The following is a 14,467-nucleotide window of genomic DNA, read 5'->3' as shown; positions in this document are numbered from 1 at the left end:
TATTAATAATTGCATATTTTTAATGAAGCTTTTGAGGTAGTTCATGAAATAAGTTAATTTTTCATGAATAAAAAAGAATAATTTCGGCCTGAGAAACACCGGATGCACCAGCTCATTTCAAATAAACTCTCTTCCGTCGAACAACAGTGCCTAATGGATTCTTTCAATTAAATGCGAACTGCACGCTCCCAAACATGACAAATAGGCCCGCGAGAGAGAGGACGCCATTTTAACAATACGGCGAGTGTTTCGAGAGAGAAATATTAATGGGCCAGGGGACAAAACGAGGCTAAATGAATTGCATTCCCATTTCCTTATTATTTCTAATGAAATGAGACATTTTTAAATAATATAATCTACTTGCTGTTAAGGTAAATAAAATCACGCCGTTCGCTCTCAAAGCAGATTATTTGCCGCTTCTATTATCAATTCTGAGGCAGCGTTGTTCCGAGTGAACAATGAAGCTTGCCCTAGGAGTAGAAGAAAAGATTCAGAATATTAAGTATTAAAAACTTCTTAAAGACACGGTTTTACAAATGCATTAAAATGAAGGAAATATGGGTGTGTGTTTTTTTAATTAGAAATCTGGAAGTCAAAGCTATAATCGCAGAAGCGCGATGAAGAAATTAAGACACAATCAGCCTCACCATTGGCCTTGTGGATAAAGTGCCAGCGTGGTCGAGGAATATGAACCAGAGGAAAAAGATTATACATTATTTCATGAGCCTTCAGCATAACTGAAAAATTAATAGATTGATGTTCGTTTTAACAACGAGTTGTTTTCCGCTTCCTCGGCTGGTTCATGGATGTTATCCTCCCAACGAAACATAAATATGACCGGTTTCTCTGGAAGTTACTTATATACTCCAAAATCGGAGACAGCCGGACATTTACTGTAGATGTTAACTACCATGGTTCTCCAAAGTCACTTCTCTTAACAAAAGATGTTATATCCCCTCCCTACCAAAAATCATTGACTCAAGGACTTGGCTAGATATATTTAGCCGAATAGGTGCAGGACGACCGTCTATACAAACGCAAAACAATTCTCAAGCATTCACCATATTATGAATTTAGTTTTGAATATTTCTACCAGCTTTTTACGTTTTGACGACTTTTGCATCGACTTTCTGATTTCACCTTATACAAGGATGTAAATTCTCAATTCACAAAGTGAGTGCTAGATGCGTTGAAGCGTTAAGAATAGAAGTAAGCCTTGGTGTCGAAATCAGGATCCGCTGATATAATATCTTCATTGAGGGTATCAGTCAAAACCAGGAAAACACATTTTCCTATCTTATAAAGTTATATATCTATAACAGAGAAATCTTCAGCACGATTCAAAATCAAGAGACAAAAGTGAAAAACCGCCAAATCGAATGGTGGGTTCTTACGAACTAGGACGGTTGTGGGAGGGGGGAAAAATCAATTAAGAAAAATGTCAGGCAATGCATTTTACTAAGTACAAGGCAATATGAATAAAACAGCTGTTAGGACAGTAGCAGTAGTCATCCCTTATATGAATCCTTCCTTTTATGTTGATTTTTCATGTTTTTTTTATTCCATCTCACCTTTATTATCACATACATTAGATAAATGTGGCATATTAATTAAATAAAAAAATCCCTATCAATTCTTACTTTAAAAATGTACTAACCATTTCACCTGTAGTTCAAAGAATGATACTTAAAAAAAAAAAAAAAAACTCAAATATAGCTGCTTTTCTCCATTGATATAAAATACACTAGCAAAAGAGTGGTCTTAACGAATTTTTCAGCTTATGTTAATATTTTATAATTCATCATTATATGTATTTTATAATCGATTTTTCCCTCTAAAATACTTAAACTATATTATGCCACTCATACAGAAACAAAATGTGTTAGAATTGAATGATAATTTAATCACTAAGTTCTGGAAATATTAAAATACTGTAATGTCATCAGAAGTATCTAATTATACGGAATTTAACAAATCTAACATTCGGGAGGTGATTTTAAAAATGATTACAGAGCTTCTTCTTTAGAAAGATAAAGAATACATAATATCAAACTCAAAGACATTAACTAATACTGAAAAATAAAAAAGAGTTCAGAATGCCGCTTTCCCATAAATTAAAGACACTGAATAAACGAGCAAAACAATTACTGAAAATCAGAATTTACAATGGGTTTATATTATTATCAATGAATTACCTTTCTAACATTTTCACGAACTTATTTTCAAAACTGTTTTTTAATCAACAGGGGGTTTCCGATCACTTTAAAAGCTCCATTAGAAACTTAAATAATTTAATGAAGTTCACGTGCCTAATCAAGCCAAAGCTGTCGCCCTTCTTTTTATTGAATCAGGAAAATTTTCACCATTGCGCGCATGAATAACTTATTCGATTTTAGGGAAAGTTGACATTACATCAAAATTCTGTAGTTTAATTATTTTAATTTCTTATCTCTTATAATAATTAAAATAAATATAGTAAGTGTGTGTGTGGGGGGGGGGGCACGCTTTCGCGCGTGTTGATGTTCTACAGAACAGACTGCTTGATTTAGAGTTATCAAACTTAATGAAAAATATTTTAAATGTATTTTACAGTAATACTTTTTATTGTTGAAGTGAAACTAACCATCTTCATTATCACTACTATATTTTATTCTGATTGTTTTTCTGTCGCCAATGACCAATATATGAAGATTCCTCTTATTTTGCCCTGTTTAATAGGATTCAGGGGATGCTTAAAAAAAAAATTGAAATTTTGTAGCACTTACAATTAAAGCTTAACTTCAGAATCAAGAAAATTATTTAAAGAGTCCTACTTTTAAACTCTGCTGTCCGTTCTTGTGATCTACATAGTTGTATAAAAATATGCAGAGAAAATTAGGGAAATATACAGCATAATGAACAGAACGGTATAAGGCTTCCAAAATGCTATGGATTGTACGCCTATGAAAATTTAAATTTTAAAAATATTTTGCTGAAGAAACCAATAAAATTAAGTTGCACAAATTACTCAATAGAAATTTTTAGTTATTATTAACCTCGTTGAACCAAATAACTACTAAATTTGGCTCATTTCTAATAATAATAAAAATAAACGAGTCTGCGTGTCTTCTACAGGGTTTAGATTAGAGCCCTCAAACATTGTATTCACATTTATACAATAAACAGAAGAAATAAGCACCGCAGAAGAGATTTTTAATCTATACATAGTATAAAATGAAGTCTTCTGAAAGCATCTGTATGTTTGAAAGTGAAACACTCGACAAATATTTAACTGATATTGGAGATATTTGTATCATTTGTAGGGCATTTATTGGTGAATGTTTTAGTATATTGAAATCATTTCAAAATAAAAAAAAATAGTTTTATAACTGCTATTTTAACTTTTTTCCTACTATAATTTGTGCATGCGTAAAACAGCAGTATCTGTACTTTGCACTTATCCGCGCATGTGCGAAAACCTCAAACTGCGCATGCGTAAATAGCAAGAGCTGTGGCATGCACATGCGATATATTTCTTTGTATACGCCTGATTTTAAACAGCTATTCAAAACTCATTACTCCAAAAAATAGGAAATCCAACCTTGGTCAGAGCACATTAAATGCCAAAATGTTTCATTTGTTGCGCGAGAATGAAAATGTAGAGAAAGAAACGTTCCGTTAGCGAATATCAGAGAAAGAATGTCCACATTTAGGGAAGCAGTTACTTCTGTTGAGCGAAGTAACCGCCTCTCTTTGAATCGCACTTTAATTGAATTACAGAGAGAGAATGCTGACTTAAGCAAACAATGTTTTTCTCATGGACTATTTTATGTGGCAGTTTCTAAAGGTACACCCAAACAAAATCTTTTCATCTTGGAACCAGGAGGAAAAACAACCAATATAGTTTACAAAGAAATATTATAAAACAAGCTTAATATTATTTTCATATCAGATTATAGAGTTGATAAACAAGTGTGGAACAGTGGATACAATGACTAAATTGTATATTTTTAAATTTTAAAACAGCTTTTCTGTTGTAAATTTTTAGTGAATTGTTTTGTCTATGAACTTATCATATTTTTACCTTTTTAACAGTCTAAATATTTCCGAAGGTGTGCTATAAAAATTGTTTTGTAATTATTTTTGATTATTTCTAAATATATTTTTATGTTTGTTTTATGTTGCGTGGCATGCTCATGTCATATCGAGAGGAGGCTAGACTTAAGTTTAAAGCTAATTTTTTCTCTTGGATGTTATGTCACGGGCAACGCTGTGCGGGTACTGCTAGTTTGAAATAATTAATTGAAAATGAAACAAAAATTTCATTCTTTTCTGTGACAAATTTCGTAAATATTACAACACAAACATCATTTTTACTTCATCTTAAACTTATATATATTCAATAATATCAATTTTTTTGTCATGTAACTTTATTTTTCAAATTTATATTAAAAAAAACTTTCTAAATTTTAACATGATGAAGAGCTTTTAAGGTCCGCACATTTTAAAACACATTTATTGTATCGCTTTTCCAGTCATATGTTTCGCTTTCTATTGCAGAGCGCTGAATCCCTCCCCCCCCCCCTCCTTTTTATTAAATATGAGAAATTATTATTGAATAACTTCTGATGTAAATAATGAAATGAGCCGTTTATTTTGAAAGTAGGGCAAGTCCATTTTTGAAAAAAATGGAGATAATGGTAGTTATAGATAAAAGTTGTTATGATCTTTTTATGCGTAAGTAATTTAAAGTAAAAAAAAAAATCAGATTCTAGTATTTTGGAGATGGAAATTTTAATTCTTATCAGTATTGAAAATCTGTTTATTTTGAAAGTCGTGCAAGTCCATCTTAGATTGAAATTATTTTTGACCTAATATATTACGGCAAAATTTAGCTCCGGTTGCTGTATGGTGAAGCGAAGTGGGTCGTTTGATATCAAGTGTGAAATCTAGGGTTTTTCTATCTATCTATCTTTGATAATGAAAATCGGTGGTTGTACAGTATCTCATAAATAATAAAAAGTATATCTTAATTTTGTGTGTCGATAATAATATTTACTTCCATTACCGATTATTCAGTCCAGTGACAATGAAATAAACATCATTGATCACAAATTTTTGATCAATCATTGATCAATTTTACCGAACGATTTGGAGTAGTAGAACTGGCAATCCGGAATACCAGTTCCTTGTATATTTCCCAGGATTACTATAAAGTAATACGAAATTGTCGAAAACATAATAAATGTTTAATACATGAAATGAAACGTGTATATTTATTTTCAATCCAATCTCTAGAGAAAGCGGTTTAAAAAAAAAATACCGATGGAGAAGCCATGAATTGTTTAACTATATGCTAAATCAGATTTACAAGGGATGCACCATATAAAATGTTCTACAAAACTTCGATAGAACGAGATGCTGAATTTAAAACTGTCGATTTGCCACCACAACGAGGAAGACCAAGCAATTTCAGAAATATAAAATTATCTTTTATGTATGAAAAAAGGAGATCCATTACATCTGAAAAATGCATGAACATGATATATTTATTACCATACATACCTTCTGTTCATCATAAACATTTTAAAATGTTAAGACAAGAATATTGTTTGCTTTGTTTCACTTTTTATCAAATGAATAAATAATTATAAATTTTTGAATAATATTTTGTTTTTATTATTAAAAAAACGGTTGATGCAACTGAAATATTTCTCAATTAAATGAACGTTTACAATAATTCATTAATTTTGAAAGAGAGACAAGGCCATTTAGTTATAATAAAACTTTTTTTTTGTCAACACTGTAAACACTATTGGATTATAAATTTACATTATCTGGTACCACAAAATACAAAAAATATATCTATTAATACTTACCAATACTTTTAAATTTATTAAAATTTATAATTTATAAATATTATTTTTAATAATAAATATTATTTAATAATAATAAATATTATTTAATAATAATTATATTATTATTTAAATATTATTTAATAATAATTTATAAATTTATTATTTATTTATTACCTTTAAATATGTCGCAATAACAAAAAAAATGGACTTGCCCATTTTCAAAATAAACGGCTCAAATATATTCTGCAAAATATATAGAACTTCGAGAAATTGATGATTGTTCCTCTTGTTCTTATATTTTTAAGGAATAATTTCGATTCAGCAAACACGTTACTGGATAAGTTGAGATTTAATCACTTCCTATTTCAAATTAAAAGAGAAATTTTATCCGTGATGACAGGCAATGAAGGAGGTGCATAAAACAATAAAAACAGAACTGTGTAAGATTTCTAAAAAATGTTTATTAAACTGTGAATTACTTTCTACAATATCTACACAGTTAAAAGCATTTATTACAATGATGTAATTAAAGAAAAGCAATGTAATGTGTAAAAACGTCTTGAATGTGCTAAACACTATGTTGGAAAACCCGAAGATTTCTGTTATTTTTACTGACAAGTCAAAATTTAATTTGTTTGGATCCGACGGCCGCTTTGAGTGGCAAAGAGAAGTACGGCACTAAAACTAGCAAATATAAAAGCAACTGTTAAACATGAATGATGGTGGTAGATTTATGGTATGGAATGCAATGGAAACTAGCAGAGTTGGAAATTTAGTTTCATCGAAGGGGCGATGGACAAAATGGTGTATCTGAATATTCAAAAGCAGAATTTACCAGGCACTGCTGGAAAATTGAATTTAAATAGAAACTATTCCTTGATTAAAGATAACAATCCTGAGCATGATGCCTCGCATCATGAAAGAACGGTTATTATATAATGTACTAAAAGTACTACCCCATCCTTCACAGAGTCCTGATTTGAATCCTATAGAGCTTTTGTGAGTGTTTATGGAGGAAAAATTACGAGAGAAGGAAATAAAAGAATAAAAATGCGCAAAAAAAGTGTTTTTCAGACAATATGGGACAGACATCACTGAAAGGTTGGTCCTTTCGATGAATAAGGGATTAAAAGCTGTTATAGCAGCAAAGGACATCACACGAAGTATTAAATACTTTTCTCTTAAATTTAAAAGTTATTTTTGTGACCTTGTATAAGTGTCCAAGATTTTTGTTTTTTTTTCTTCTTTTTTGAAATCGGGCAATATCATCTTAATGTTCTTTAAATTTATAATTTATATTTATGTATTACTGAAATCAAATCAAGAACTGATTTATTTTTGGAATTGTCTTTTTTCTGAATTTTATTTTAAAGGTATAATGTAGTGCGAAATTATCAAACGGTGAAGTCATGCAAGCCTGCAGTCCAACTTTTTTTTTTTTTATTATTATTATTATTCATTTATATGTGCAGGCTCTGTGTGCTACAAATAAAATATGCTCATTTTAATGCTGATTCGTATCCTTTTCAGGACATTTTACAGCTTACCCGCAGAATTTGCTTTTATATGATAGCCACGCCACGCAATTCCGCGGATTTTCGGTAGTTCACAGTATTAATAATAAAATATGTATTCTTTATAATGAAAAAGCTCCCCATTGACAATTTTGTAGATAGTACAGCCATCAAGGGAGAGCAGCTCCCTCGGGCATGACTTGACAAAGCTGATCTACGTACACTAATGAGCACATGTTTGCCTCACCTGGGTCAAACCTCCAGAGGTCCTTCAAAGGCAGGTTAGCGCTTCTTCCCCCTAGCAGATAGATGGAGCCAGTCGGAGAGACGCACATGGCGTGCTTGGAACGCGAGCTGGGCGCTGGACAGCCATCGGACACCTGGACATTAGACCACATAGCCCTAAACAAAGGAAGACCCTTTTAGACACTCACAAATAAATAAAATATATACCAAGTAGCGTGGAGTAAAGATGCGAAACAAGATACAAATATAAATATTAGAAACACTAGGATAATAAATCAATTTTGAAAGCATTCTTTCTCTTATATAAAATATCAACATTCCTATCAGAAACTTGATTCCGAAACAATGAAATTAAACCACTGAAGCAATTACTTACAAAAAGTTTATTTTACGTTTCATTCTTTAATAAACATTTTTTAAACAAAATATTTTACAACGAATAAAAATAAGTAGAATTGTCAGAAAATCAATAAAATGGACAGAACGGTATTTCGTCTGACCGTTGGAGGGGAGAGGGGGCTTTATAGCTTTTTAGGTTCTAGTCAATTTTCTTGTTATATATCTATAATGAAGTGAAAAATTTAAATATTTCCATAAAGTTCGGTTCTTCATTACTGAAGCGGTGAAGGTGAGGGGGGGGGCAAAAATGTGTTTGCTCCGGACCCCAATTAGGCTAAGTCGGGCCCTGGAAATATCTATTAGCTGGGATCATGAAGTTAGGCGATGCCTTTGAATTCCGATATTTGTGGAAAGGAGATTAGAAGAAAACTGGCCCTAATAGATATTTGGCAACTATTTTCACATCACAGAAGCCTTTAAATCATAATTTGAGAAATAAATATCTCAATGCAGAGTGACGTTTCTCAATACACGATTCAACATTTCTCTTATTTTATTGAAAAGTTTCTGTCCTGCGGAGGCTGTTTTCTCTCCCGGCGAAATCTCTCCAGCAGCTTCCTGCTGTGGCACAGAATGCAATTCGCCAGTAGTCAGATCTTCCTCCAGCAAATCGATGTCATTGTTATCCACCTTTGAATTGCAACTATCTCTGTTCGGAACAGGCTCCATGGGCACTCGCTCAAATCTCTCAATGGCGCGTCCAATAGTGCTGTCCGGCCAAAGCGTTCCCCATGTGCAAAATGAAGGGACAAACGACAAGCACAAACTGATAGTCGAGATAGAGGCTTGATGTTCCATGTGACGTCACTCGCTCTACAAAAAACCGCTCATTTGTTTTGATCGCTATGCGCATTACACGTTACGGGAGGCACTCGTTAAGCGAGGTTTGGCTATAACTGCAAAAAGAGCGCGAATGTAAATTTATAGGTTAAAACTAGACTCATTGTGCAATATATTTGCTGATACATTCATTTGTGATTCATAATCGCAACTGATTTTACGATTATTTGCCAAAAATCCAGTCATTTTTTTAATCTCAGAATATTCTTCCCTTATTATATTTCTAACAAAGCCCGATTTTTGGAATTCTGAATACCTTTAGAGTAAGATATAAATTAGAATAAATAAATAAAAATAATCACTCAAATTAAAAACACTTTTACTACTTGCACACTTGCAATAAAAATGTCAATAATTTCTCTTCCAAACTGTTTTATGGATGTATATTTGAATTGACACACTGTAAAATAAATATAAAAATTTAAAAATAAAACTTCCGTCATATAATTATTTTTAGGACTCATCAGTGCAATGATTTATAATAAAATGCAATATTTCAAACCACAATCTACATTTATGGAAGAAAATATTCGCGTGTTATCTCTGTATGTCTGTGATTCGCCAATGCCCAGACAAATCTATTGCCCTGACGGTCATGCACTTGACCCTACAGGCAGTCATGATTTGAAGAAAGGTTTTTATATAATGTTTTTTGATATTTTGGATGATTTTCGAACTTACTTCTCAGAAGTATGTCTTCAAATAACTGTAAAGAAAAAAAAATTGCACCGACAATTGTCATTCTAAAGAAATCTGTTTTAGACTTCTGACATAATTTAACGAATTTTAAGACATTTTGAAAAATGAATCACTTTTCAAGAAAAAAAAATATTAATTTGAACTGAAATAAAACTGAAACTTGTGCATCCGACATTCTATTTCCATTACCTTTTTCCAATTTTTTTTAGATTATTATTCGAACATTTCTCTCTAAATTAAAACAAAAATAATCAAAATACTTTCCTTGATCGATTTTTAATTTATTGTATTGCCTTTTCCAGATGTTTTTTACCGCTGAATCAATCAGTGAAAAAAGAAAACATCTCCCAGAAGAACAATTTGGCATGTTTCCAAATCAGAAACCAAGAATCGTGAAAATAAACCGTCGTGAATAAATCGTGAAAATAAAATTTATGGGGAAGCTAATCTTGCCAAATTGTCAATGACCCTTTTGGTAACAGCTATCAAGTTTAGATTGGTTATGCTTGAATCCTCAAAAATCTGGGACAGAGATTTTTTTTAAAAAAATTGATCTTAAAAACACTTAGCATTAATATATTATTTGTGAAATTTAGCCCCAACAAACAAAAGAAGGAAAAAAGAAAGAAACTGGCTCAGTTGTAGCCAACTTACAATATTACATCAGAGTAAAAATACTGGCTCTGAAATTGGCGAGATATATTTTATACCACGCATATTTCTCATGAGAAAGACGGTAGGACATTAGTAACCGTTGTGAGTATTGATATGAAACAATGGATTTCTGAATCGGCTTAGTAGCTGAGTGGGAACTAAATGGATGTTTTTCCATCAAAAAATTGTAAAGTGAAGTAGATATTTCTAGATTTATCTACATCGATTCACTGATTAAAGCTGGCGAGCACTGCAGCGGGTTTTCCCGAAGGAACAAATAAAATCAATTGTTTAACTTAGTTTTTGATTTCGTTGACATTGAACATTTCATAGGCAATGATGTGCAGTCGAATACAAAATCTATATTAAAGATTCCCTTATTTTCTATTCCGACTAAACTCATTTGATTAGAATTAAAATAAAGCTCTCAAATGATGTTGATATTTATATATTAAATCAGCTAAAATTCCTCAGACGTTAAAAGACACCTTACAGAAGAAAGAGCTTTTCAATGTAGGTATTTTCAGATCAAAAGGAACTGGGGGAAAATGGCACCTGTAAATGAATTTAGCAAACATTATACAAAAGGGCAAAAAATTATTATTGGAAATGGGTGAAATAGAGAGACAATTTAAGTTATTCTTTTGGCAACTCCGTTAAAATATAATTATAAATAACTCATACTCTAGAATATGATTGAAAATTCAACATAAATACACAAAAAGAAGCCAAAATAACATGCGAAAGTGTGCCAGATGAGCTAGAAGACACGTTCACAAAAACAGAAGTTGAATTTCGGGACTGACAGTGGGGAAATGCACCAAATATTGAAACTCTGAATCAACTATTTATTTACACGAAAATTTGAATTTTTACATCACCTTACTACAATAGACAGAAATTTAAATAACTATACTTCTTTTTTCTTTATAAGGAAGTTTAAAATAAAATGTTCACATTTTGTTTCGAATTTTTTTTTTTTTTTTTTTTTTTTTTTTTTTTTTAATCTTACTGAATTTTTTAAAAAATTCTGCAGTGATTTTTGGCGGCGCATTATGGACAATCTAAGAGGTCATAAAGTTTTTACCACTGAAATGCAATAAAAAGTAATCGAGATCAAGTCGAAGGGATGAATCAACCATAAATATGAACTTAACGTGCTACGCTGTATTTTAAATGTACAGAATTACTTTACCTCTAGTGCGGAATATTTGTTCCTTTCGACGACATGGAACTTGCCGCTGTGTATTTCGAGCCAACAGCCGCTGCCAGAAAGACCAAACCCACTTCTCTTATGGGAGTGAATGAAATAACTTTTGAACATTTCAAACATTGCTGATAAAGTATCAATTCGGAGAGTTCATCCAGAAATATGCAGTAACTGTCACTAAAATTAGATTACAAACTGAGAGTGAGAGTGATTGTTATCTCTTCCGCTCTCAACAGCCAGATATAAAAGTATTGTTACTTCGCATTGTTTATCCGGCAAGAATGTACACATAGCAAATAGTGACCAATTTTTAAACGCAGAATCTGAATTAGAAAATTATCAATATCTGCCAGCAAAAAACATTCGCAAATTTTAAACTATTTGTTGTAGTGTATTATAATTTTTAAAACAATAAGAACATAAATAAATGCACTATCTGAAGTTATTTTGAAAAACATTTCATTTTTTGATTTATTACAATTTTACTTCTGTTAAATTTTACACAGAAGGAAAATAAAATAAGGCCAGTTACAATCCTGCTCACAAAACAGTTAATTATTCAGAAAATTTATTTTATTTGTATGATATCTACCATTCGAGATCAAATCTTTCTAAATATTATTTCGATAAGCACACTTTCCACGAATCTTCGATCGCACATTGCAGCTCACATTTATTGGCGCCCGCCTGAATAAGTACCATGAGTCATTACGCTCCACAAATTTTCCGTAGGGTGCAGATCGGGGCCTTTTGATGGCCAGTCCAATAATTCTGTTTCATTTACTTAAAACCACGACTTTGAAAACGATAACAGGCGTTATATTGTTGAAAAATGCAATGCCCACTAATAAGGCAAGGAGCTTCTGGTTATAATTTTTCAGCAAGAATGTCTTGATATCCTTCCGAGTTTTTGGTTTCAAAATGGCTAATATTACGAGCGAATCCTCTCTAAACCATAACACTGCGACAGCTGAACTAGCGTTTAGAAAACATTGTTCGTTCATGGCATAAATCATACCAATAATTTATATATTCAAATTAATAAGGAAACCCAATGAAGCAGTTACTAAGCCTCAATCACTGATCAGATTTCGCCATTATTTTGTTTCATACGAAAGTTCATGGCCCCTAAATATACTGTCATCTGTCGATTACTTTCCAAAACTTTACATTTTTGAGGGGGAGGGAGAAACCTTCACTCCACATTCTCTGTGGAGAAATCTTCTGACACAGCTTTCCAGCCCCGTACAACTAAACCGATTAAAACCCCCAAAAGTTTTACTTCATATGAAAGGACATGGGCCCTAGATATGTCATCATGGATCGCCTACCCTCACCTTCATTTTTGAAAGAAATATAAAAAAAGCTTTACATTTTCTACAGAGGAAAACCTTCACAAAATTTTCAACCACAAACATTGTACCGACTGTTTTTTATTTCATGTGAATGCTCGCGATCCCTTAGTAACATCTTCAATGGCCATCTATCCCCTACCACTCCATTTCTAGAGATATTGCAAAATAAAACCTTGACACAATCCCCAGCCTCATCAACTGGAAATATTTCGCTAATTTTCGTCCTCAACTTCGTGACATCTTTGTCAATTTGAAAAATCAGCTTAAAATCAGATTACTCTATCAGTATTGTGCAACTTTTTCAACTATATTTTTAAAATTCATCTTGGCAAGCTAAAAGGCAAAATGTAGATATCATCCAAGTTATTGTTTTCGAATTCCCTTCAATCTTTCGTCAAAAACAATGAAATATTGTATATTAAAACAACCAGAGATAATGATTGTATTGCTATTGAATAATTCAGAAAACATTGCAAAAAAAAATAATAATATTAAAGTAACAGATATCATAAAAATAAAATACAAACAAGTTTGCTACAAAGTTTATATAACTGAAAAGTTTTGAATTACTTAAGCAAATGCCAAAAGATTATATCAGCCGGCAGAATTAAAAAATTATCGCCTACATTTTAAAAATATTTGAAAAAATTAATTATTCTCTGCAATTATTCTCCTTTTAATTAGACCTAGAGAATAACTAATTAAGAATTCATAGTTTGATTCAACAATTATATTGAGAGCATCATTTATTAATATTAATTAATATGGAATTGAGGAATCACCTGTTGCACTTTTACAAATAGTCCAGTTATAAGTAGTAGTTATAATGGAAAGGGCTGTATCATCCGTTTTTTTATTTTCCACTTAACATAGTTGTAATAAGAAAACAGTTGTTTATAACGATTCACTAATGCAATATACTCTCAGTACTGCGTGGCCTCAGGCCGGTTAAAATCCAATCAAAATTACTCAAGTTAACGTGTTAATAAGATAACATGGACAAAGCCTGATACGCACAGATATATAAAAAGTTTTCAACAAAGAGTGGTTTTCTTCTAGTATCACAATTGGTAAAGATCTGCTGAAATTTTCCCAAAGTCGTGCTATGAGAACCATCGCAATCAGTCGTCTTCCTCATTATACTTCTGTTGGGAAAAGATGCAGTTCATTGAAGTTGGCCAGCATGACTCAATTATTCCGATTAATTCTAGTCGTCACAGACGATCATAATAATGGCATTGATGTAGTCATGTTGAAAACTTTTGATGAACACTTGATCCAAACAAAAGAAAGCATTATTTTCGATTATAACTGTATAATATTCCTATATGGTTAGCTATATTTCAAAGTGGCAAAATTAATTGTCGACAGAAATTGACAAAATGTGTCGAATTGTTGCTGGGGGCACTATCTAAGCTTTATGTTGCAATATCTCTCCAAAATATAAGTAGTGTAGGTAGAAGGCTCTTATCAAAGGATCATGAGATTTCATTTGAAATAAAAATTGACAAAATCAGTACATTAAATATTTTATTTAGTAGTTGAACTGTCAAGGTTTTTCCCATAAAGTGTACAGCGAAGTCATGTTTTTGAAATATCTCTCTCTCGAAAATGGACGGTAATTGACAGAAGGGAAACAATAATTTGAATGACCATTAATGATGGATTTTATGCGAAATAAAAATTGACGAATTGGTATAGTGTTTGTGACTG

General features: G+C 31.7%; 1 protein-coding gene across 2 annotated transcripts in view; it reads right to left on the bottom strand.

The window, feature by feature from the left end:
• Positions 1–14,467, bottom strand: part of LOC129980902 (host cell factor 2-like) — a 111,241-nt gene that overhangs the window by 73,614 nt on the left and 23,160 nt on the right. The window contains exons 1-2 of one of the 2 annotated variants that reach the window (XM_056091376.1): positions 11,385–11,472; positions 7,599–7,753 (exon numbers count right to left, since the gene is read on the bottom strand). In XM_056091376.1, the coding sequence (XP_055947351.1) occupies positions 7,599–7,749 (151 nt within the window). In that variant the 5' untranslated portion in view covers positions 7,750–7,753; positions 11,385–11,472. Of the gene's footprint in view, positions 1–7,598; positions 7,754–11,384; positions 11,473–14,467 lie in introns of those variants that run through there. The other variant, XM_056091375.1, reaches the window with a different exon arrangement.

This window comes from Argiope bruennichi, chromosome 8 (assembly GCF_947563725.1).
Source record: "Argiope bruennichi chromosome 8, qqArgBrue1.1, whole genome shotgun sequence".
In the NCBI taxonomy this organism is placed as follows: domain Eukaryota; kingdom Metazoa; phylum Arthropoda; class Arachnida; order Araneae; family Araneidae; genus Argiope; species Argiope bruennichi.
Note: the sequence above shows the minus strand (reverse complement) of the source record. Positions and strands in the feature narration are given on the sequence as shown.